A 25,452-nucleotide genomic window follows, 5' to 3' on the forward strand; every position below is an offset into this window, starting at 1 on the left:
CCTGATCTTCTCCCTGCCACATCCACACTTCTCTAAAGGACTGAAATCCACATACATGGAGAGAGATACAAGGCCATCCAAATTTGGTTTTGTATATTCTCCCATTCATCCTTATTCCTTATCCTTGTAAACCCCCTCTGTTACTGCTATGTATATATTTTGTTTAAAAAAAAATAATAATTGACTTCTACTTCCAAACTGACTCCAGATTATTTTTTTTGGTACATTAAACTCCAATTAAGGCTTAAACCACCACCCAGGCACACATTATTTTGATGTTATTCTAGCATAACACAAGTGTAACATTATTATATGAAAACTTTATTTTCATATTAATTTTTCAAAAATACTAAAGACTGGTTACTTTTTTTCTCATTCACTCTAGGTGTTACAGTTATTGACAAACCATTATGATCAGTAAAAGGATTTCCAACTTGATTATGCACTAGAAGCAGTCTTCAACAAGTATATTTGAAGTGACTGAGAATCTACGCACTTCTCTACTTGTAGCTGCACCTTGAGTCACAGTGGAAGATGTGACTGTCTACAATTACAGATGACAGACGATGAAGATTACTCTAGGTAGAAGCAATGTGTAAGATTATTCTGCGGTTGAGCAGAAGCTGATTGAATTTTTGGAGTCTAGTGGACCTTTTTTTTAATTGCAAGACCTTGAAAAAAAAGCCACTTTCATAAGGACCAACTTATGTCAGTTGTGACTGAGAAATGGATTGTCAGTGAAGAATGGTGTGTATTCTGGTAAAAGTAAATTTTTGTCTTATTTTTTCCAGAGACTAATAAATATATTTAAAGAAATGAACCGTCGATCTTCATAGTAGGTATCGAATCCCACATCAGTAATTCATGCTGGCATGGGGTAACTTTGTTTCCTTTTATAAAACTTTTGTTACATAACTATACTAGGTGCATATGTCTGTGTGAGCAACTGAATTCTTCAAAACTGATTTTACTATTTATAATTTGGCACAGTACTTTGAATATGTCAGTACTATGTTGTAAAACAGAGTTGTATTTTTTGATATGTAACAATGCTTAACACTACTAATTCCCACTGAAGGAGATCAGAGATGGTGTAACACTTACTGAACAAGTGTAATTTCAAGATCTTTTTAATAAAAATGTTGTCTGGTTTTTTTTTTTCCTGTTCCAATTTTGGTTGCATTTAGATGTTACTTCTTTCTTACCTTTTTATCCAAAAATTGGCATGAAAATAACTGAAAATTTATAATGAATGTATGAAATTGCATTGAACTTGCATGGTACTAAGGCCTCTTTATGCGTGTAACCTTAGCTTCTATTAGCTAATATCTGAATATACTGTATGTGGCCATGCTTATAAAGCAGCTTATTTTTATTCACTCTTGGATGGCCTCCTTTTAACATGACCAAAGTTACTGTCATATTTGAGACATTTTCTCCAAATAAAAGTTTGTATATGGTTTCCTAATGCAAACAAGTTGCTTAAAATTTGTGTTTCTCAATACAAATGTCAATCCAATTAATATTGGCATCAGTCATGATAATTTTTTGGGGGAGGGTGGGGAAGGTGGTGTTCTAAAGATCTGAATGCAAGCAAATCAAAAAGAATTATTAAAGTTTAGCAATTTTTAATAGAAGTATCACTGGTTTGCTGCAGCTCCATTTCTGAAGGCTTTGGTTTTCATTGAAATTTGGGTAGGCACCACTTCTAAGTTTACTGAACAATTTGAGCTGTGAAATTAATATACAAGTTGAGAACAGGGGTGGTTTTTTTGGGTACATGCTGAAATTAAATAGATGGTTGTGTTTTAATGCAGAGATTGTATGACACGGTGGGTTGAGTTAGTAGATTTCACTAGAAACCCTTCACTTAGAAATTTGTATTTGTAGAATTTTCCTTGCATGACACCAAACTCAGTGAATGGGGTTCTGGTCCATCACTACCCTGTCCTACCCTTGTATTTCAGTCCATTTATTTACTTAAGCAAGGAAGCCTGTGCGTATCCTTTCCGGACACCAGTCTCCCCGTCTGCCGCCTCGCTCTGCAGGCTGCACACAAACGCCAGTGCCGCGCCTCCCCAGGAAAAAGTGGCGAGTCAGAGCGCAGCCCTGCCGTGCCATGCTGCGCCTGCGAAAGAGCCCACCAAGTCAAACGAAGCGTCGGGACCATCGTGGATGGTGCTAACGGACAACGAGGACTCCTCTCAGGAGCAGTCTTTTCCCTCGAACCAGCCACCGCCCCGTGAGCCGCTCTCCGTCTCCCCGGGCGACATATTTCTCGGAACTTCTGCAGCCAGTTACGCCTGTGATCTGCCGTGTGGAGACGTGCGGCGAGCACCATGGGCAGAGTCCCACCCGCCTCTGCCCACCTGAGGTGCCAGTTCCTCCTCATCACGTCTTTGACGTCACCCGGCCTCTCTCCCGTCTCATTGGCCTCATGCTGAAGTCTCACTATCCTCACTCCACCCCTTCAGCCAATCGGTGCGCGAGATTCGCAGCCTGTTCCGTCCCTCCTCACGCCTGACTCTTCGCCGGTGCCGTCAGCCAGCCAATGGGCGCTGTGACGGGCGTTGCTGCGCGACCAATGGGAGCGTACACTTGAAGAGCCGGCGGCCCCTGCGGTTGTTATTGCTACGCTGGGTGCTGTCGCCGCTGCTGTATCTTGCCCCACGGCCTGAGGGGTCGTCACTGGCATCAGGTGAGTGGGCTTACGGGGGAAGGGGGGGAGCGGGCGCGGCCTGACCCAGGGGTGCCTGTGCCGTTGTCGGGGTGTAGGCGCCTGGCCGGCCGTGGGGCTCGTCCCCGTGGGACCCGTGTACTGTGCTGCGGCGCGCCACGCGGGCCGCTCCCAGCGGAGGGCTGGCAGTGAGTGGGTGCCCCCGGCCGGGCGGCCCCCTAGGCAGCCCCTGAGCGGCCGTCATCGTCCTGGGTGTGCGCGGCCTGTGGCAAGGTCTTTCCGCTTCCTCGCAGGGTTGGGCTGGACATTCCGGACGAGCCTGATCAGGCGTAGCCTGGCCTCTGCTCCCTTGGCTAGCCGGCTCCTTATTCAGGAGGGTAAGTAGCCTTACCTGGGCATTGGATCAGGAGCTCGGGTTTAAGCTTTTTTAGCATTTTCTATAATGAGTTTGCCATTAATAAAAAGTTACTAATTGTCTCGTATTTGCTGTTAATAAGAAACGTGCCCTTGCTAGGAAAAGAAATTGATATCTGATATTGCTGGATACTGAGCTTAGTGCATTATGTATGTTGGACCTAGTCTGTGTTAGCTGTGGCCTAACCGATGCCCTCTGGCCTGTAAGTGGGAGAGAGACCTGTTAGAGGGGGTGCACCAAAATGGTCAGAGGGCACATCACCCTATAGGAGGGAGGCTGAGGGAGTTATTTGGCCTGAAGATATGGAGGCTCCAGGAACACCTTGGAGAAGCGTTTCAATATAGTGAAGGAGGCTTATAACAAAAATGGAGAACAACTTTTTTCCAAGATCTGTAGTGGCCACACAAGGGGCAGTGGTTTTCAACAACAAAAAAGTAGGTTTAAACTGGGCATAAGGATGATGTGTTTTAGAATGAGAGTGATGAGATGCTGGAACAGATTGCCCAGAGAAGCTGTGGATGTCCCATCATGGTATGTGTTCAAGGTAAAGTTGAACAGGTCTTTGACCAACATGACCTAGTGAAAAATGTCCCTGCTCATCACAGTGAGTTCAGAATAGACTTTTAAAGGCCCTTTCAAACCCAAACCAAGGAGCAGTCTAGTCTGTGGAAATGGCAGAAGTTCAGAGCATATGTGGGAATGCTGCTCCTATGCTTTTGGGAGCTGTGGTGAAAATGCCATTACTTGTGGAGAGTTGAATTGCCTCAAGCCAGCTGTAGTCGAAAGGCAGTCTGCTCTGTTGATGTAGTTTGCATGGATTCTGGCTCACAGCTATGAAAAAACATGAGGTTGGATGATCAAGACATAATAACTTAATTTCAAAATCTAATTTGAACCTTTCTGTGCTTTTAATACAGAATGCCATTATCTTGGAAAAAAATTGAAATAAAATGGGGTAATAAGTAATATTTCTTTACCCTTTTGCTCTCTTGAACTAATCTTAGAGCTTGATAGCTGATTGCCTCTTAAATCCATTTTAAGCTTTGGTTTTTTACACTGCTCTGTAGAAAGAGACTCTGTCTTTCTCTTTGCTATGGTTACTTTAAAAATAGGTAATAACTAAGATAAATAACGTAGATTGTTGTCTGAAAATTAACTGTTGTTTATTCTATTTTCTCCAAATTCACAGGTTGCTCGGACAGCTGTAGAAGAACTGTACTTGTGATGTTTTATGTTTGAACGATGGCAATGAACGACAGTGTTAATATCTTGAACTCTGCTTATCTGGCAGTAGAATATATAGACTCTTTCTTGCCTGACAATCCCCTGCAGCAGCCATTTAAAAATGCCTGGAATTACATGCTGGATAACTACACGAAGTTCCAAATTGCAACTTGGGGATCACTTCTAGTTCATGAAGTTTCATACTTCTTGCTCTGTTTGCCTGGATTTATTTTTCAGTTTATACCCTACATGCAAAAATATAAAATTCAGCAGGTAAGATGAAATTGTTAGCTGTACACTTCCTGAGCTGTCTTTGAACATATAACTGCAATATCCTAGCTTCCATTTTGTATGATCTATATTCCTGTATCACTCAAACATCTTGGAAGTGAGAGAGCAAAACTGCAATGTGTATGAGGACAGAAAAAGAAATGGAGTGGTTTTGTTTTGTTGTTTCCCCTGAGGGGGCAGACAGAGTTTTGGATTTTTCTTTCCACCATGGTGGTATAGAGAAAAAAGGTTATGTTAGTAAAGTTATATATATTTAGTTTATATATCTGCAGGGGAAGGTGTAAAAGAGTCATTGCATCTGGTATAGAAGTATATCATAGTATTTTAAAAGAATTGCATGGTATGCTTAATTAATAGCAAGTGTCTCTTTCAAAGTACCTCTATGCACACCCTCTTGAAAGGAGTTTGAAATATTGCAACAATGGAGAAAGCCTGGGATGACCTGCATACTCCTAATGGATAGTAAAGATACATCCAGTATCTAAAGATGATTATTTTCCTTCAGCTAATTGTAATATGAATTGCAAACTGATTACATAGTTTCTGAAATTGCTACAGTAATCGGTAAAATGTTTCCCTGCAAAAGCTGAATGTTTTCAAGGCAACTTATTTGTTCACAAGCTTACATCTTCAGCTTCTCTTTGTATCATTTCAACTACGGAAATACATTCTATAGCGTGAAGAAAAAAAGCAAGCTTGTATTTGTGTTAGACTGTTGAACTTGAAATGTTCTTACTAATTACAAACACTGAAAAAGAATAGTTTGGGGTGACTGGCAAAGACAACTTAAGAGAGACTTACTTTATATTTTCTAGAAAGCTAGCTTAGAAAAGTGAGTTTTTTGTGAAATTAGTCCAACTCCAGTTAATCTGACTTTGGAGGACTTGCTGTCTGTCTTCCAAGGTGAAGTGAAACTGCCTCCAAAGTAATTTTGCAGCACTTCAGCTGTGTGTAATCATGATATGTAACAAAACCAATTCTCTTGCTTCTTTGTAGGATAAACCAGAAACATGGGAAAAGCAGTGGAAGTGTTTCAAAACGCTTCTCTTCAATCACTTCTTCATTCAGCTTCCTCTGATTTGTGGCACCTATTACTTCACAGAATATTTTAACATCCCCTATGAGTGGGAAGCGATGCCTAGATGGTAGGTAGATTTTTCTCATATGTTGATGCTGAGTTATGCAAGGATGGATGCAGAATATTTAACAAATCAGTGTTGTTAATGCTAAATGCAATAATTTTTTTGGTAATGTAAACTGTTCAGTAATCTTGCTTCTGTTCATGCTTATCTGTATTAAGACATAATTAGAGCTTTCTATTTATTTTATTTTAATGACCCCAAACTGTTCTGATGCTCAGAAGAAGGGGGGATTAGGAGGGACTTTATTTGAAGTGAAGCAAGGTTCTTGATGGCATGGGTTAAATAGTGTGCTTTCTGGGGGTTTTAAACCAAGTGGTATTTTTCTTAATTTCTCCTAAGTGTTTCTTTCCTCCACCTTGTTTTATATCATAGCAGCATGGTCCTCAAAGGAGTGACTGTACCATCTTTTTTTTTTTACATTAAACTGATATATTTTTAAAGCTGAATAGTTATAAATGTCACCTTCTCTGCCAGCTCCTACCCCCTGCTCTGATAGGAGTTCTTTACAGCAAAAGGTCATCTTTCTTGGAAAGCTATTTTCTGACTAGTTTAGATAGCTGATGTAGCTCTGTTTTTAACATCTGGGACTTACACAGTCTCTGAATGTTCTCCATAGACTGCTTCTGTTATGTTTTAAAAACAGCTTGTTTTTATGCTAACTCACTTCAGGATATCAAAAAATGAGCTGATCAGCAGAATAGCCCCTGTACCTGGTAATTCGTATTTTTAGTATGGTAAAAAGGTAGTACCAATGCACTGTTATTCAGTCAGTAACAGATGTAAACATTTTCCACCCTTACTAGCATATAAAGTATTTTCTCTTTCAAGAGTGTGTGTCTGTCAGTATATTCTTTAACTAATAGCTCTTCTGCTTTTTCAAGGTATGTTCTGGTTGCCCAGTGTTTTGGATGTGCAGTGATTGAGGATGCCTGGCACTATTTCCTGCACAGACTGCTGCATCACAAGAGAATATACAAGTATATCCATAAGGTTCACCATGAGTTTGTTGTATGTATTTCTCAATTTTATTTTTTTATACTTTTTAGTACATACAGTTTCATCCAACTTACTTAAATGCCTCATTTGAAAGACTTCACAATTTCACATCCCTCTAACAGTGAGATTGATGTATTTTCTTGAGCTCTTTGTCAAGAATACTGTAAAATCCATTTCAATTTTATTTCATTTAACGGGAATGAAGGATTGCACTCTTGTTGAGGTTTGATCATCTCTGCTGAGCTAAGTGAAGCAGACTTTAAAAAGTGTATTTATAGGTATCATTATTAGGGGAGGGGAAATGGTAGATTTCTGGGTTTGATAGTTTCACTTCACCTAGGGTGTTGCCTAGAGCATACTAATCCACAGAACATGATCCTGACAGATGACTCTGACATGGCCTGGGTGTGTACAGCATACTTGGTTCAGGAAAGGATTATAGTTTTGGATATAGGCCTCTGGAAGCAGTATAACCAGTTGTGTGATACTGCATCAAGAGCAGAGAGTGTAGTACAGCGGTATTGTGTGTGGCTGGCTCTGCGTTTGTCAGTTGGAGCTGACGAGGTAATGAGCCGTGATTGACTGGAGGTGGCACTGTTCTCAGCCCCGCAGGATCCAGCAGCGTTTACGCCTTGGAGTGAGATAGCTGCCTTTAGGTGGCAGTATCTCGGGATCCTAGAACTCAGTGCTACCGTGTTTATGCACTCTGCCTGTGGTAAACTGCAAGCTTCTGAGCCGGGGTGATTTATGCAAGCTGTCAATAATGGGGAAGCCTAGTATCCATTGATGCATGTTTATGTATCTACATCGGAGCAGCTGCAGCTGCTGTTTTCCTCTTGTTCTTGACAGTCCCTTGGGTCTCTAGCAGGAGCAGCTTCTGACAATTATTCTTGAGAGTGGTTAGTAGTTTATGCAGAAGTGATCTATAGGCTGTTGGCTCTTTCACTAAATATTTTCCTTGATGGTAAAAAGTGATGATTTAAAAACCACACTTAAGCCAAAGTTGACTTGATTTTATGATAATTGAACTTTTGAACTTCAGCATTAAAAGTTTTTTAAACTCATCTCTTTATATGCTGTTCCTCTTTTGAAAATTCTCAGGAATGATTTGTGTGTGTGTATACATATGTAATGGGGAAAAATGTTTTCTCTCAGTCTCAAAATAACATCTGAGAAGTATGAACTTATTTTTTTAAATCCTCAAAGATGAGGGGTTTAAAATTTACTTATTTATTTTTATATTCTAAGTGAATCCTGATTCTGTCTTTGTTCTTTCCCCTACTTCTAAGACTGGATATATAGCAAAGCTGATAGGAACTTGCCAAACAGTTTAATATTCATTAAATAACTCCTTGGCCTGGGATAATGTAAACCTAAGTAAAAGTTTCCAACTTCTGACTTGTAGCAAAGTGTTTGCAATGGCTGACAGAATAGTAATACTTATGACCCAAGAATACTGTTTTTGCAGCAAGGAGCAGAACATCTGTTGGAAGGCCCTTGCTCAGTCATACTATTTCTTTGCCCACAACATCACTCTGTTTGTTCTGTTGTAGTCTTGTGGGATAATGGGGAGGGGAGAGTACCACAAAATGGTCATTCTGATTTGGGGGTTATAAAAACTGAAAATGTCTGTTATCTCTTTCTAGTCTCCATTTGGAATGCAAGCAGAATATGCACATCCTCTGGAAACACTTATCCTTGGAGCTGGTTTTTTTATTGGAATTGTTGTTTTCTGTAACCATGTGGTTCTTCTGTGGGCATGGGTGATATGTCGCTTGATGGAAACCATTGATGTACACAGGTGAAATCCTCATTGCTTTTTAATTGTTTCTTTTTCACATCTCCCCTAAACCAGTCTCAGATTTACCCATCTGTTTCCCTAGATTTATCATTTATTTTGTACTGAAGTGCTTTTGTGTGTCTTACAAAGAGTGACACAACCCGCAGAGTTACCACTGTTTTCTGTTTTAAGGTGTTGTTAATAGCAAATCTTTCTGATTAAAGGAGTGCAGACTATCAGCTAGAGAACCTCTGGAAGGGTTTTCATAAGCCAGGTGCCTCATTAGGATGTCTGGCTTTTGATATTTGGTGTACAAGTGATTCTCTGTATATTATAGTACACCAAAAGTCAGTTACAAAAGGTGATATTCCAGATGAGTTCTTTCTGTTTAATAATGTGGTGGGTTGAAAATTTGCCCCCAACATTAAATTTACCAGACCAGCTCAGCTGTAAGCAAATGAAAGCTGTATTTACAAGCAAAACTACAATCTACAATGAAATGAATATGTACAAAATATACAGTACTTACAGATATTTACAATTGATAAACAGCACAAGAATCCCCTGGCCAAGGAGCAGGGGAGGCTACTAGCTTCTCCCTCCCTGCCTTCCCCTTAGACCCCTGTATAAAAGGGACAAGAGAAAGGAGCAGAAAAGTTAGACATAGTGAAAACTATGCAGCCAAGGTTAAGCAGAAGCAAGTTAGTATCTCCCAGCCTCAGGAAGTGAGAAGAGAGATTGTTTCAGTACCACTCATTTTAGTCCCTATCTCTTCCTTTTCCAATGGGATTGTTTAGAATTATCATTGTTCTCCTTTTTACACCCAGTAGTGATTTCTTTTAATTTTTGCTACTTTCTGTTCAAGATCTGTGAAAATTTTTTTAAAAAGACATAGCCTAAAACTACTCCCATCCACCCCTTGTCACATATTTGTGTGGTTTTTTTCTGGGCAAGAGGATCATTAGGCTATACATCCAGTGAGTGGCTTTAAAAATAGAAAAGAAAAAAAAAAAGCTTTTATTTGTTTATACAAAGGACAAAACTTCTTATCTCTGTGGTAGAACCGACTTCTTTCAAATTTGGCTTCAAAATGCTAGTGCAAATTCCACTAGACTTAGTTGGGTTCATCTGCAAACGAATAAGCTTTCCTGTCTTCAAGGGGAAGGGAATAGTAAGAGTCCATCTTTGAAATTACACTTGAACTTGTATCTATAAATGTACTATGAAGCATAATAGTGTCTTACAGTAAACTGTCAAGTGTTTTAGTTTGTAGTGGGTTGGGGCAAACCCCCTCCCCACCACGTGCAGAAATAACGACTCAGACAAACTGATTGCAAAGGTAGTGGAGAGTTTAAATAGAGAACAGTGAGTGTGCTCAAAAGGAAACATAGTGACAAGAAAGGAACCAAAGTAAACCCAGAAAGACCCCAAACCCCACCTGTGGGTGCATCCAAAACCCCCAGGGCTCCTTCTTCCCTCCCCCCCCCCACTATTAGGCTGGTCTCAGCTGGCCAGATCTGAGACTGCCCATCCCCCAGTGGCCTTGGGCCCAATCAGGCCCATGGCCGGGAGATCTCTCCCCCAGTTACCAAGTCTCAGAGAGGGAAGGAAAGAGGAAGTGCCAGACCCCATCGCAAAATTTATAGTGGTGTAAGGGATTATGGTAGAAATACCTAATTTCCTGCGTCCACCCACTGGGATGGACTTCTGGACACAGGAAACACCCCTGTAGCAGAGGGCACCCAGCCCAAACTACAACATAGTTGAATATGAGCTACTGAATATAAGATACATACCATTGCTGCTTTAGTGTTATATTGCTTGTAGAATGAGAAGTATGTGCTGTGACATATCTTAAAGTAATAGGTGCAAAACACCATTTGAGTTTGTTGTCCACTTAAGGTGTTGATAGCAAATCACTTTGCGCTCTTCCCACTAGGTGGTGGTAAGATGCTTTCCAGTACTAGTAAGATAAAGAGTAAATCCCTCTGAAGTGTACTGTTCTGGTTTTGACATGGCTTTCATGGTGCATTTTGAATTTTATATATTTGAAGAATTTGCAGTAAAATGAAAATAGGAGTAGAGATATTACAACTGTAGTTGATTTGAGATGCTGCTTTATTTCTTGTTCTTCCTTCCTAATGTGACTCTTAGTTAAAACTGCTAAACCAGCAGGAAGCAAACCACTGTGATTTTCTTTTTTGGTTAGGTCATTTGCTTAATTTTTTTTGGTTGGTTTTGGTTGGTTTGGTTTTGGTTTTTTTGTTTGTGTGTGTGTATTGCTTAGTAAAGTGAGCTGAAAAGGTTAGCAAGTGCCAAACACATTGTAGGATAGTTTACAGAGGCATTTGGCTAGGATAGAAGGAATAATTTTCCTATTAAGTTAGTATTACACTAATTATCTCAAGGCCTTTTAATGCCAAAAACTCTCTTTATTGTCTAAAAATGACAAGTTAGTGTCTATATTCTGTAATTTTATGTATGGTGAAATCTTCATTATAGCTGTTGTTTTTTGTTTGTTTGCTTTTCTCCCCTGCAGTGGCTATGATGTTCCACTGAACCCTCTTCATTTGGTGCCTTTCTATGCTGGTGCTCGTTTTCATGACTTCCATCACATGAACTTCATTGGCAATTATGCTTCAACCTTCACGTGGTGGGACAGAATCTTTGGTACAGACTCTCAATTCATTGCCTATAAAGAAAAAGAGAAGAAGCAACAACTCACAATGAAGAAGAAGGCTAACTAAATTTCCAGTGTAAAAATTGTGATGGTAATAGCAGTCAGTTTTTGCTTTTCTGTAAAGCAAAATAATGATTGGATGTTAAGCAGAAATCTTGTTCCTTGGCTACTAAGTGGTAGGAAAAACCAGCTAATTACACTGCAGTATCTTCCTAATGGGAATGCTTTCTATTTTGTATGTAAGTACTGCGTATATTTTAACTACAGATTTAAAGATGATGCAAAAAAAAATAAAACACAAAAAAACAAAGACAAAACCTGGGATGAGTTGTATGTATCTTTTTTTAAAAAAAAGAAATACTTAAAAAATAAATAAATAAATTCAATTTTATCTTTGATGTTGCCCACTTTGGATCTAGGTAGGATTATATATCTACACTGAAATTGGACTTGGGTTTTGTAAAGTATATATTCTTAAATTTGTAATATCAAATAGAAGAGCATATTAACTAGTATCAGCACTGTATTATTTAAATATTGGGTAAAAGTTGCTTAAAACCAAAACATCTGTTAATGGGAAGCTTGGACAGGCCTTTTGCACACTGGATAATGCAAACTGTTAATAACAGAACTCCTGGCTAACATGAGTTAGCACAGACATTCCTGGTATAGATTTATTATGTTATTTTAAATGACAGATAAAAAGAATAGAAGGTTTTATTTGAAGAAACTTTTTTGCTGCTCTTTTGAAGTTGGTCTGTCAGTGTACTTGGCATTTACATTACATTCCTCTGTTGTAATTTGCTGAACTGACTTGTTGCTATATTTGCACTTGTGACTGATGAAATAAATGTGGTTTGGTTTGATGTGTGTCTCTATACCTTTCATGTGTTTTTCTCAATACAAAGCAGTGGTATAAACCACATAGGATGCAGCATCTTCTGCTCATCTCTTTAATGAGGAAGCATTATTTCTTTTACTATGGTCTACAACAGCTCTATCTGTTAAACAGCACTGACAAACGGAAATAGAGAACATCTTGTAAATTCTGCTGGCTTGTGTTTGGAGGACCTGAATGCAGATCTATTCAGTGTAGTGACAACTTTCAGGCCATGTGTGTTCTTTCTCCAGTTAGACTATAGCATTCACAAACTAGAATCTTAACATCTACTACTTGAGTTGCATTAATAATAGAAGTAGTCTAGTATTGTTGAATCTATTCTAAACACTTATCTATTGCGTAGGAAGCAACAGTGCAAGTATTTAAGAAGAACTCAAACCCTTACAAAGATGTCTCACTCTTTATTCTAATGTCAGTTGCAATTCAGACTCCAAATATAACTTCATCTATCCTGTAAGTCCTTTAGAGGTGTGTGCAGTATTTTTCTTGTTCAAGACCAACTAAATATTCATGCTGCTTCACATGCAGTCTGGTGTAATATTCAAAACAGACACTGCTGTGGAAGTGCAGATCAGATCAGCCCTCTACCAAGAAACCAAAATGGAGTAATTCAAATATTGAGATGTGGAAGTGGTTCAAATTCTTCTGCATGTGCTTTTACTTATCTGTATTCCCATTGAAATTGAGTGTTCTTCCTCTTCCCTTAATTAAAGACTCCTTGAATCCATATGCACTGCCAGCCTTAACTCTCCATATTGGAAGTGACCTCTTTAATCAGATTTCAAATATGGCCATTATCCTCTTTGCTTTGTCAACTCCCACTCTTATCCTGCAGCTATACTTAGCTTTATTTCACTGAACCCCTATCCTAAAATACAAGGAGCTTTCAGTGCTTCAGATCTTCTCCGTGTACATGATTCTGTTCACTGCTTCTCAGCCCACTGGCTTGTGCCTATGCATGCACTGTTGCAAAATTGGGCATACGTGTGAGCCAATTGCTTAAAGACTTCAGTAAAGGCATTTGTAAAACCTTACTGTCTCAGCTGTTGGAGAGCTCAATCAGAGCGCTAAGAGCTTGGTAGAATGACTATGAAGTTACAATGAATATTCCTCTTCTCAAACGGTTTAGAAAACAAGGAATCACTGATGCCATCCTTTTAGGTCCTTTAGGCTTGTTTTATTTTGTGTTCAGGAGTTGAGCCCTTATTTTTCTGGCATCTGTTGCTATTTCAGGATTTTGTGTAGCTTTATGTACGTTCTTAGTGTACAATGTGATTGCATCATTGCTTTTGATCCTCTTTCTTTAACAAATCTGTAGAGAGTTACACAAGCTGTGCTTTATGATTTTTATTTTTTTTAAAGTGCCCACTCTCTTAATACAGGAACTTGCATTTGAAAACCAGAGGCTTGTTTTGCTTGCAGAACTCAGACTGTCATTTTACCACCACCTCACCATTTCAAATGTGGGACCTTGAATTTATTACTGACTGTCATGGTGGCTAGTAAATGACATACCTCATTACTGTGTATATTTTATGCATATCAATGATTATGTTAGGCAATTACATTTATTTTTTTTTAGGCTTTATTAAATGAGATGTCACTGAGTTTGGAGGGTTCTTTCCCCTATATTTTGTGAGGGAGATTGGAGTGTGTCATGCTGGTTTATTCTATGTATTCTATTCAATGCTCTTAAAACTTAGAGGGTTTTGTGCAATAGAGAAATCATGAGCGCCCCATACGGGTAGCAGGTTTTGGCTCTCCACAAGGCAATCTTACACAATCTGTTGTCCTTTTGTCCTCTTTAGCAAGGAGACAGATGCAGCTCTTGAAAGTGGTAGGATAAGGAAACAAGTGGGGGAGCTACATTTTCCACAACTTGATCTTTTGCTGAAAGTCCGTTTTTGTGAGGCTCATCTGTAGGAAAGAACAACTTGTACCATCCCTTAGAATATGACCAAAAAAAAGGAAAACTTGAAGAGTGTAATTGTTAAGATTAGGGTTGCAAAATAATCACCTGCTTTTGGCTGTTCATGTGAAATACTTCACAAGGAGGCATATATTACTCTACAGCACAGCCAGAAAATAATAAAGACTGGTATTATGGTTATATTTGTAGATTATATGACTTCATTAATTTTCCTCACTGTTTGTAATAAATGAGTGGTCTAAAGAATTTTAAAGAAATTATTATTAATGTGTGATAAGTTTCTATATTTTTAATGTTTGTTGTTATTGAGAAATGATGTTGTTTAAGTTATGGCTACAGGTAGCTTTTCCTTAACTGCTGTGTCCAGTTCGTTGCCTCCAAATCCTCATCCCATTACTGCTGTCTCTCTGTCAGCTTCAGCCTTCTGGTAATTCTGAGCCACTGAATGCTTTAACTAGCATGTCCAGGAAGAAGGCAATTTTTTTTGCATTGGTTCATGCTATAATTTTCTGTCTGCAAATGTAATAAACACAGCAGTCAAATCATGATTCAAATGTATTTTTCATTAGCTGACCAGATTATATCATGCCCTCCACAGTAAGGTATTTCCTCTATATCTTAAATAATTTCTTTAGTTTGTCTTTGAATTTTTGATGTCTTGTTTCAGCTGTAGGTATCAGAACTTCATGTCCAGATCTTTCAACCTTGGTGGCATAATTGCTTCTTTCATCTTAATCATTGTCTTTCAGTCTGAATAATCAAAGATAAAATTATCTGTTCTGCAGCAGCTAGTGTAGTCATTACCCATCTCTTCATGCTTCTAGTAATACTGTTTGTCAGACTGTTATGAGCATGGTTTATATTTCTTGCTTCAGTGTAATTTGCAATTTGTTGCTCTGAAGTATATAAATTACTTACTAAGTAATCTAGATTACCTTCCAGAGTTGCTATATCCTTATTATTCACCATTCCTTGTCATCCACAGATTTTAATAAATTCTGATTCACATGGATGTAGTCACTGAATAAATTAGCCCCCAGACTTGGAATATCAGTCCCTGAAGAAGACCAGAATACTCCTGTTAGATAATGACTCACCACTTTAAAAAAACCCTGCCAGCCAGTTCTGTGAAGTCTCGCAATGATCCTGCATGGTAGTTTGTTTGTATGACAGTGCTCAGCCCTATAGCTGTGCCATCTCAGAAATGGTATGGCAGTTCAGCGTTCAAGACCCAGTGTCATCCCCGGAGCAACGCTCTGAAAAAAGAGGCAGCAATAAGCCACGGCCATTTGTGTATGTGTGCACCAAGTGTGAATGGCAGGCACATTTCATATTCAATTTAACTTGCAGTCTGTAAAGAGGATCTGAGTAGAATTGTTGCATGTATGAGATTTTTCACCACCTGAGCAAGAGCATGGTAAGATCTTAAATACCTGATAGGGTTGGGTTTCAGTAACATGGGTGAGTCATCTAACAGGTGGAGATAATAAAAGGTTCAGTCTTACGTAACTGAAAGGTGGTGGTTTTCCCTTCCCTTTCTGCAACTTCCTTACATTAAGCCTCTTTTCAAGGTACTGGAAAAGCCACAACTTACCATATCTCAACCCTATTTTGCAAGTGTCCATTAAATGTAGCTGCTGAGTTGGGCAAGACATTTTGGAGGTTGGTAAAAGAAGCTACTGTCTTGAAGGAGCAGCTTCAGCTGACCAGAGCTACCAGGTTGTGTATATAGTCAGCATTCATGTATGTTTTATATTTTTCTTACAGCTCACAAATTATACCTACCTACTTGGGCAGTAATTTCTCAACACTGAGGTAAACTGTTCTAGTTTTTAAAATTGATTAGAGCTATTCTATTCCTATCATTAATTTCTTGATAGAAACTCTTACCATTAATATCTATTAAGATATAGTATGATTTACAGTTGGCTGTTTGTTTGGAAGTTTTTTTTCTGAATAGTTATGCTGTGTTAAAACCCTAATTTGTCTTCCAGATTTTTTCCAAGGATTTAAAATGTGGTATTAAGTAGATGTTAGCAGGTCAAAGCCCTCCTCAGAGGGGAGCTTAAAGACCAACTACTGATTTAGTCTTGCTGATCTGATGTTCAGCATCTTGTTTGCTTATTCGTGTCTCGCTCATGCAGTATAGTGCACTCTTTCCATGTAAAAACAGAGATGTTTACTGAGTGTTTCCATGGAGTAATTATTAACAGTACTTTCTTATTAGTAATGCAAATCTGATCTCCATCATAGAGTGCTTTCAGGTGTTCTGTTGTTCCTAATGTACTTGCACTGGTTTTAATGGATTAATCTTTCGGGTTATATAAGAAAATAGTTGCCTTTGCCTGCTTGTCTTGCCACACGCAAAAAAGTGGGGAGTTACTCAAGTCTTGTAAGCAGAACTCTCTGTGTGAGGGTTTGGGGCTTCTTTGGGGAAGATTTATTTATGTACTTGCTTGTTAATTGTGATTTGCTGAAGAAAAAAAAGACAGCTTCAGGCAAGTTAAAAGTATTAAAAAATCTGAATCACATTTGGCAAATTGTTTGTCCAAAAGAATGAAATGATGTGTAAATATATATATGAACATCATATACGCATTTCCCTCTATGTATTTGTCAATATAAAAGTGGTTTCGGAAACATCAATGAAGTTTTCTCCACCATTACCAAATTATTTAGGCTTCATCTGTTGGTGAAATAGAATCCACTCTTCAGTGTCACATACAGACAAAAGAATGAAGTAAACCAGATTTGAAATCTGCTGATGAGAACATTTCCTGGACAGGGAGCACTTGTGCTCTGTTCCCTGCCCTAATTAGTATTATTAGCTTACAAGGCCAGGTTATGTGTATAGGCTGGGAATGCCCTTAGTTAGAGCACTGCCCTGAATGTAAGGCAAGTGCAAAACCTTCTTCCATATTACATGGAAATTTAGCCTTAGCCTGCCATGACAGTCATCATTTCTGAACTATGGAAAATAGGAGGAGGAGTTGGATACCAAGGAAGTTATCCATTTATTCCTCCTGCTCAGTTCTATGAATGCTCCAAAGTTCTCTGAGAATGTAATCAATTGTTTTGCAATCCCTTGTTAAAATCAGTACATGTGAGTTCAAAATTGAGTATTTGCTAGTATATGAAACACTCTTTTACACAGGATGTGTATGCATGGGTTTTTAGAGGTGATCCTCATTATTTTTCTTTTAGGGGTGGGACTTAATAAGTCTAGAATTTTTGTGTGAATCCATTCAGATCTAAATGAGAGACTAATTACACGTAGTGGAATAATAATTCAGTGCTTGAAAAGACAAAAAGAAATAGACCATTTCTGAGCCTTGCTTGTATCTTTTAGTGAAATTGTATTTTTGGCAAAAAAAACAATTGAAGGGAAGCCAATGAGAGTTGTTACACTGCACAAAGGTTTTTGTGACTAATTGGAAAGTCCTCCCCAAAAATGGTACTGTAAGCCTGAAATCACATCATCACAGGATTGGTTTACTTTATATACAAGGCGCAAGGCAAAGTGATGAGGAAAACAAGGAATATGTAGCCTGTGATAAATGTAGCAAATTGTACTGAGGAAGAATGTGAATCTTCTGCATGCTAAGTCAAGTAACTTCATTTGCAGTTCATTTTGGAGCTCTATTATATGCATGTATAATTCTAAAGTAGTGTGAAATAATAAACAAATTCATGACACAATTCATGCTGTTAGGGGGCAGTCAGAGTGACAGCACCTCTGTGATTCTAAATCCGAATGATGACCTTGGTAAAAGTGTATCAAGGAGTCTCTGTATGCCTGGTCTTTTTAAATGCTTAGAACATACCTGCATCATCATAACTCCAGACCTAATACAGACATGATTATAGGTGTTTCCTAAAGTTTTCTAGCAGTTAGAATGGAGAGTTAAAAGCTCCAAAAAGTGTTCTGAAGGTGTTTTTGCATGTGGTTCCATTCTTGGAATTAAACTGAGCAGAGAAGCTTCTGAACCCTATTGGCTTTGCAAGATAAGGGCTGGGTGAGCTGAACTTTGAGTCTTGTTATGAAGAAATTAATCATGTAATCCAGGGCTGACAGCCAGGACATTGAAATATAGCAAATATAGAGAAATGGATATATGCATTTTTCAATATAGTAGTTGCATGTTCAGATCTGAGTTTCAAATGCTGGATGGGTATCTGAGCTGATACATCACCAAACATCAAGGAAGTTGTTCTCTTAGAATATATTATTTCAGTTACCTTCTTGATCAGAACCAAACAACCTATAATTTAGGAAAATACTCATAGGATCACAAAGGATTATTGACAAATCTTCCTGAAAAATAATTCTATATAATTTGGTGATGGAAGAGAATGTTGCACAGGCTCACCCCTTTAGATTAGGAGATCAGGATAAGGATCAGGATATGTACCAAATGATATTTAATACTGGGGGCAGTATTCCATTTCTAGAAGGATGAATTGGATGTGTGGATTTCAAACTTTTCAAAATTTTTAGCCTCTCAACATTTTTCATTGAGGCTTTCTGTCCTTTAAAAATAATATTAAGAAGGTGATGTGGAAGTCACTCTTCAGCATTTAGCCTTTTATGAGTTGTCCTTTACAGGCTGTTTTGACATAGTCTAAACACCTATGCCTATGAAAACAGGTTGAAAAGAAAACAGATGGCTTCAGAAGTCCTGCAGTCTAGAAGACACTGTGATTTATTGGTATATTGTCAATGGTTTCTCACAAGAGCATTCTCACTGAATGTAATGGGATGTGCTCTATGAGTGAGTGCTTCAGTATCAGAAATTCATCTGGGTTTTTTTGACAGTGGGTTAATTCGGTGGGGCTGCACGAATGCCGTGCAGGACAAGAGTTATTTCACCCAATAAAATAAAGCAGCAGTAGCTCAGAAAACGTGCCCCCGGGTTCTTCAAGGCTCTTCCTGTACCTGGCTGCCGAAAACAGCGTTAGCAGCTTTCGCCCGCACCTCGCAAATCCGGTGCAGCGTGGCCAGGCTCACGCCGCCGCCCTCCGCGGGGAGCTCTCGCTCCTCCCGCCGCGGACACGGGCGGAGCGGCCGCTGCCTCCCCTCCCCACCGCCTCCGCCCGCCCCCCGCTCCTTTCCTCTCTCCCTTCCTCCCGCCGCAGCCGGCGGCATCTGCGCGGCCGCAGGTGGCGGGCGACCGGGCGGGATGGCGGTGCGGATGCGGATGCTGCTGGCTCTCTGCGGGGTGCTCGCTGCCTGCCGGGCGGCGGAGCTGGCGGCGGGGGCTGGGGGTGCCAGCCGGCGGCGACGGCTGAGCTCCGAGGAGGGCATCTCTTTCGAGTACCACCGCTACTCCGAGCTAAGGGAGGCGCTGGTGGCCGTGTGGCTGCAGTGCCCGGCCATCAGCAGGATCTACACGGTGGGGCGCAGCGCCGAAGGCCGGGAGCTCTTGGTCATCGAGATCTCTGACCGCCCCGGCGAACATGAGCCTGGTAAGGGGGAGCGGCAGCATTGGCTCCTAGCAGTACCCGCACCTGGCGACAGGTAGCGGCGGGGCGGAGCGGGGCTGCTGCCCGCGACTGCTGCATTGGGTCTGGCGGCAGTGGGCAGACTCTGCCCTGTGCGCTCGGATAGCGGCACCGGCTGTCAGCGATCGCTGTCGCTGGGTTTAGCCTCCTGTTAAAGAGAGGAGTGCGCTAAATTCACAATAAAATACCAGAAGACGCAGCAGCAATCGGGAATAAAGGCTCTGCCATCTGCTATGTGGGCAAGCAGCTGATGCAGATGTGCTGGAAGGGAAGGCGTTGGCCTCCCCGTTTCCTGGCACGAACCAAACTGTCGGGGGGAAAAGCATGAAGTAGGAAGCATGCCCCTGAGAGCTGTGGAACACGACAGGCTGCCCGCCCAGGCTGTGCTGCCATTGCATGCTGCAGGCGTGTGCAGGGCTGTGTTGGGACGTGGGGTTATGTGTACCTGGGATTTCAGACATTTCTTACAAATGGGGATGTGATGGTGGACACTGTGCATCGTTTTATTCCTGCAAGTGTGGATCTTTCAGTTTCCCATTTCAGAATTTTGCCTATATGTGAAAAGGCTTAATCTTGAAAGCCACTCAGTACCTGAGGCCCAACCGTAAGCCGCCTGCAGTCATGTCTTTACATTTCCCTCCATAGGCTACAGAACAGGCCTGGGAGTCCTGAAGATGTGGCTTTTGTGGGTCTCTGGGGATTTGGTTTACACAATTAGTGCTTCATGTTCTGCTTTACTGCCTGAGTATAACCTTGCTTTGCATCCTCAAGGGACTTAGGTTTTTACTGACTGCCTTAAGGCTACTGGTAAAACTTAAGAGACAATGTTTTGCATAGGGAAGACAGAAGAGGAAGGTAGGGTAGCAAAGCATTGTCTTGAAATGAAAAATGTGGAAACTGCAGTGAGATTTGAAAAAAAAATTTCTTTGTGCTATGTTGTCATCTTAATATGAGGGGCAATTCTGAAGCTAAGAATTAATCTATTGCACTATGTAATTTGCATGCTAGAATGGTACACAATTGTTATGACTTAGCTTTACTGTCGGAGGACAGTTGCTGCAGCTCATTTAAATTTGGAATTTCTGTCAAGCCAGCTGACATAAGGGACAAAAAGAGCACTGTGTAGTCCGAGAAAGGGCCATGGCTTTTCCTAGAGACACACTTCTCCTGTTGGTGCCAAATGAAATGAGAAAGAGTTTGTCATTGAGGCCAAACAAGAGAGAATCCAACCATACATGAATGAGTGATAGTAAACTGCAGAAAAGAAAATTTACTGTGGGCTGCATCAATATATAAGCTACAGTCACTGTCAAGCATTTCCTAGAACTTGCTCGGTCCCTCACAAAGGGAGTCCTATAGAGGAAAATGCCGTGTGTGTAACATCTAAATCACATGGCAGGGAATGTGATGAGTCCTGGTAATCTGTAGTGGTGGATGCTGAAAGTGCTGTTTTTCACAGAGGATTAACCAGGGCTTGAACCAGAGCAAAATCATTGTTTTATTTCAGTCCTCAGTTTCATTCTGCAATGTACTGAGCATTTCTCAAAAAGTGGAGAGCTGCTGCAGCTTTTGCTATCTGCAGTGGCATATGAGAGAAACTCAGGATCTTTTAGGAAGGGCAACAAGCCAGACCCCATACCTAGTTATGGATGTGCTTCTTTGAAATAACTATAAAGGCATTGGTAACATGCCTGCTGCTTTGTTATAGTGCCTAAACAGCTACATATTGTGCTAGGGGTTGCATTAGAGGTGTTTTCTTATTAATAGAATGCCCTTTCTTCTACTGTGTAGTAAAAGATAGCACTGTTTGTTTTTCTATGTGAGCTTTTTAAGCTGTGCAGTAAAAGTGAGGCCTTGTGCCAGTCTTGGCAGAAAATATGAGGCCAATTCTGCAGCTTGTACCTGAGGGAGGATCCTCACTTGCTCTGAGCATCCACACTTGATTCCCAGGGCAACCAAAGAGAATAAGGATATTTTTTGTGATTGACGCTTGTAGGACCAGTACCTGATTTATCACAATCTATTATTTAAAAAAAGAAAGAAAGAAAGAAAGAAAGAAAATAGATTCACTGATAAACACATAGATGTAGGGGGTTTTTTTGTGACAGGCTAAGAAGTTGTTATTCCTGAACACAATCTGTTCCTACAAGACATCCCAAGTGTCACAGGGTTTATTTTTAAATATATATAAGCATAAATGAAATATACGCTGTGACTTACAGATTTACAGTCTGTAGAGAGCTCAAGTTTCTAGAAGCCTGGTGAGTAATGCAGGGATGATGCCTGAATTGTCTAGTGCACCAGTGCATAACCAAACAAAACGAAATGTTTGTGTTCACTTAGTGAGGAAGTTGACAGCAAAATAAATCACAAAAGCGTCAGCAGTGCATCAATAAAGACTCTTTGTACTGAGTAAAGAGGCTTTATACTGAGTAAACCAAATGCTTCATATACATGCATACTTTGCATAATCACACTCATTCCTTGGCCGTGCAGCATTGTGTGAATGCATTTGTTCACATGCATGCATATAGATCAATTTTAGGTTTAGATTATCAACCACTTTTGAAAATGAATCTGTAATATATGTGCAATATTTGGAAAAGAATGTATGAGAGGAACTGGAAAATTTTAGAAATGTGCTTTAGACTTCCAAAGCAACTGGAACAAATCCATAGTGAATGAATCAACTGGAACATATCATTAAGGCCTCGTCTTTTTACTGAGGTAAACATATGTTATGAGGTTTGTTTATAAAGTCTTGATACTGTATAGGAAACCAGAATGACTCCATAAGAGCCAATCCAGTTTCTTGCATAAGCATACAAAGTGTCTTGGCAAATCTTGGAAACCTGGATTAGTCACTTAGAAGATGTGAACTGAGTGTTCGCTGAGCTCTTCTCAGGGACATGCTAAATGCCAGAAGCGTGAGACAGCCTAAAGCTTCTGATCCTGCATGAAATACTCAGAGAAGGTGCTACCTTCTCTTCAGTCTTGAACACCATGCTACCTGTACTTTCTCTGTGGTTCATGCCAAACAGCTTGATCTATTATTTCACAGTTTTGGTTTTTCAGTGGCAGCAATTTCTTAAGGCTGATTCATGTGGGAGGTTAGAGCCTGCAATCACTGATGGGAAACAAGCCCCTGAATAAAGAGAGACAAAATCTAGACATGAAGATATTTGGACTTTAGGAAACAGTTTTACACTGGTGGAGACTAGATCATTAAGGAAGAGGAAGACTTGAATAAGACAGTATCAGTGGTTAGGATTAGGTGTTGTATGAGCCTGGACTGGAAGTAATCAAAATGTTTGAGAGTATCTTTGATTATATGTAATAAAACAATTTTGTCCTTTGCTTGCTAAAAGTTGACACAGTTGACAAAAGATTGCTGATGGCAAGGTGAGATAAAGTAAGGCGAAAGAGATTGTGAAAAGCTGATGATGCACCAAAGGACACTTAATAGTAAATTACAGAGTATTTCTGGGACAAACAAAACAGTATTTTGTTTTAGTCTAGGTGCAGAATACTGACTACACCTGAGAGATGGAATAGGTTCTTGCTTTGAATATCTGATGTTATCCTGAACTAACAATTAATATCTTGAGGCTTTTTTTCTTTTTTAATCACCATAAATAAGCTCATTTTGAGCAGAAGTTTGTATTCTTCAATAGCAATAGAAACATATTTAGAATCGATTGATGCCAAAAGCCGTTCCTCTACCATTAATGTTCAGCTACTTGTTTAGGCATGCTGCCACTTCTGACTCATTTGTACCATTGACTTTGGTGGTGCAAGATCAGTCTCTTTCATTACTGCTTCACTTTGAACACGAAAATGAAATATTCTTTCTTTTGTTTTGTGTTTTTTTATTATTTATATTTATTTCTGCTTGCAAAAATAACAGAATTTTCTCTCAAATAGTCTTCTTAAAAAAGTATTTTTCAGTGTTTAGTTTTGTGAAGAAATCCTCAAAGTAAGGTTTATTAACTGAAACTGACTAGTTATGTTTGTTACAGACATAGGCACTGAAAATTACTTTTGCATCAACTGAAAGGGAGAGAGGATGGATGAAAATACCATTATGTAGCGAGAAGATGATCTGCAGATTTGTGGCATTTTCATCAAATTATTCATGCTAGAGAAAAGGAGCCAGAAGTCTTGAAAATATTAGGATAACAGCATTTTGAGAAGAAATTGCTGCGGCTTTTTTTTTCCCAAAGGGGCATGTAATTTAGAAGATTTTTCAGTGTTAATGATTTAATTGTTAAACTTTCTCCTCACAAGTGTCTTTAAAAATACTTCAGATAGAAGGCAAACACTTATTTGTAGTTGTGAGGCATCTGATTTTCTAGAAAATGGTGTAATTTGGGCATTTAAGTTTTGAACAACAGCAAAACTTTGTGAGCTGATGAGGCCAGAGCGCACTGCACATGAGGTGAGCAGCACAGTTGTGACTTGAGTCATTTGCAGCACCCCATGGGTATGACTTTGGTCAATTTTATGAGATGCAACTTCGATACATTAATCCTTTGGTCAGTCGCTTTATCAAAGAGCCCACTTGGCATGGTGAGGAAATAAATTGGGTGGTTCAGCGCTGGTGCTGAGCCTCAAAAAGCTACCTGACTTTCCAATTTCCAAGCTTGTACTTCACCCCCAAAGTCTCCAATGCTAGACTCACAGTTTCTCACACTTGAGACCTGCAATGCTGGACCCTTTTGGTCCTGCAAAAACATAGTTAAGGGTTGACTGAAAGAGAAGTGAAAATCAACCTTTACTGTATATTAATAAATGAGGAAATCCAAGACCTGTCTGCTACTACAGAAACTATATCTAAAGTCTTTTTCATTGAAGTGCTCTGTCACTTAGCTGTGGCACCAGCCAAGTGAGCTAGTACTTTCTGTGATAAATAATTGTGCAAGTAAAGCTGAAAAATTCACAGGGAAAAAAATTCTTGCTTGCAGTGCTTGGATTTCCATTTTGCATAAAACATATTTTAAAATACTATTTTTTTTAATTGTGCAATTTTTAAAACTGTGATTTAAATTACTATGCAGTGATTCTAGGGAACCAGCAAATGCTGCTCTTTGAAGAGGAGAAACAGCAGCAGCAAGATGAAACAAATGTGTAGGAGGCTGCCATGATTTTAGCCCAGCGTGGGCAGGAATCAGTTGCACTGCCTTAGAGTGGCAGCCCAGGAGTAGGGAGACCACTCTAAGCCTCCTGTGGCCCTTGTGGATTGTCCTGCTTCAGACAGGTGGTGGCAGGGGATTTTATCATGGATGGTGTCAGAAAGCACACAGCTTGTCTCTTAGTTACGGTGATGTCATCAGATACAGCCATTCTAATTTTGTCAGTTACAATTAATTACACTGGATTTCATAAAACTTATTTTCCTTATTCTTGGAATTTTCAAGCTAAAACCTTGTGAACTTTTCATGGGCCCCATTAATATTTCCCAAATTTGCAGAGCATTAATACAAATTATATGTGGCAAGAGCTGGTTATTAAATGTAGGTATTAGAAAGCCAATCTAATTTTTGCAGTTTTTATCAATGGCTGCTCGTTTGGCATTCCTTTTCTGAAGGGAGGTGTTGAGGGATGTAGGGCTGGTCACTGGTAAATGTGAGTGCACCAAGTTCATACACATCCATTGCATTGCATGAAAGCAGGGGCTGTGAATAGGCTGTATGCAATGTTTTGGGGCTGTAATGAAACTTTTTTTAACAGGAGTGCAGGGGATGCTGCGCAGACCACATTGTGCTTTCACATTTTTCTGTCAGCTGTGGTTTAACTTCTCTCCTTCTCTTGTGGCTTACGTTTGTGATCATCTTTAAAGGCAAGCTGGTCTTTGAGTAGCAGGGTAACAGGAGCACCTGCAGTGCCAAATAGACTGCGTGAGGAGGGCAGCTGC

General features: G+C 39.8%; 3 protein-coding genes across 5 annotated transcripts in view; all 3 read left to right on the top strand.

Moving 5' to 3' along the window:
- Positions 1 to 1,490, top strand: part of KLHL2 (kelch like family member 2) — a 62,933-nt gene extending 61,443 nt beyond the window's left edge. For all 3 annotated transcript variants that reach the window (XM_054165851.1, XM_054165859.1, XM_054165867.1), the window contains one exon: positions 386 to 1,490. In XM_054165851.1, the coding sequence (XP_054021826.1) occupies positions 386 to 414 (29 nt within the window). In that variant the 3' untranslated portion in view covers positions 415 to 1,490. The remainder of the gene's footprint in view (positions 1 to 385) is intronic.
- Positions 1,491 to 4,266: 2,776 nt separating this feature from the next.
- Positions 4,267 to 12,097, top strand: MSMO1 (methylsterol monooxygenase 1). Its single transcript, XM_009904562.2, has 5 exons — positions 4,267 to 4,589; positions 5,604 to 5,752; positions 6,631 to 6,757; positions 8,392 to 8,546; positions 11,065 to 12,097. The coding sequence occupies exons 1-5, from the start codon at positions 4,335 to 4,337 to the stop codon at positions 11,270 to 11,272; spliced, it is 894 nt and encodes a 297-aa protein (XP_009902864.1). The 5' UTR covers positions 4,267 to 4,334; the 3' UTR covers positions 11,273 to 12,097.
- Positions 12,098 to 19,090: 6,993 nt separating this feature from the next.
- CPE (carboxypeptidase E) overlaps positions 19,091 to 25,452 on the top strand; it is a 61,676-nt gene continuing 55,314 nt past the window's right edge. The window contains exon 1 of the mRNA XM_054165882.1: positions 19,091 to 19,502. Coding sequence (XP_054021857.1) covers positions 19,217 to 19,502 — 286 coding nt within the window. The 5' untranslated portion in view covers positions 19,091 to 19,216. The remainder of the gene's footprint in view (positions 19,503 to 25,452) is intronic.

This window comes from Dryobates pubescens, chromosome 1, assembly GCF_014839835.1.
Source record: "Dryobates pubescens isolate bDryPub1 chromosome 1, bDryPub1.pri, whole genome shotgun sequence".
Taxonomy (NCBI): Eukaryota; Metazoa; Chordata; class Aves; order Piciformes; family Picidae; genus Dryobates; species Dryobates pubescens.

What these genes read in the sequence shown, in the direction of transcription:
- MSMO1 (XM_009904562.2), top strand. Translation starts at nt 4,335, where the DNA reads ATGGCAATGAACGACAGTGTTAATATCTTGAACTCTGCTTATCTGGCA. An exon ending in AGGTTCACCATGAGTTTGTT is followed by an intron (nt 6,758 to 8,391) that starts GTATGTATTTCT and finishes ATCTCTTTCTAG; the next exon opens with TCTCCATTTGGAATGCAAGC. An exon ending in GAAACCATTGATGTACACAG is followed by an intron (nt 8,547 to 11,064) that starts GTGAAATCCTCA and finishes TCTCCCCTGCAG; the next exon opens with TGGCTATGATGTTCCACTGA.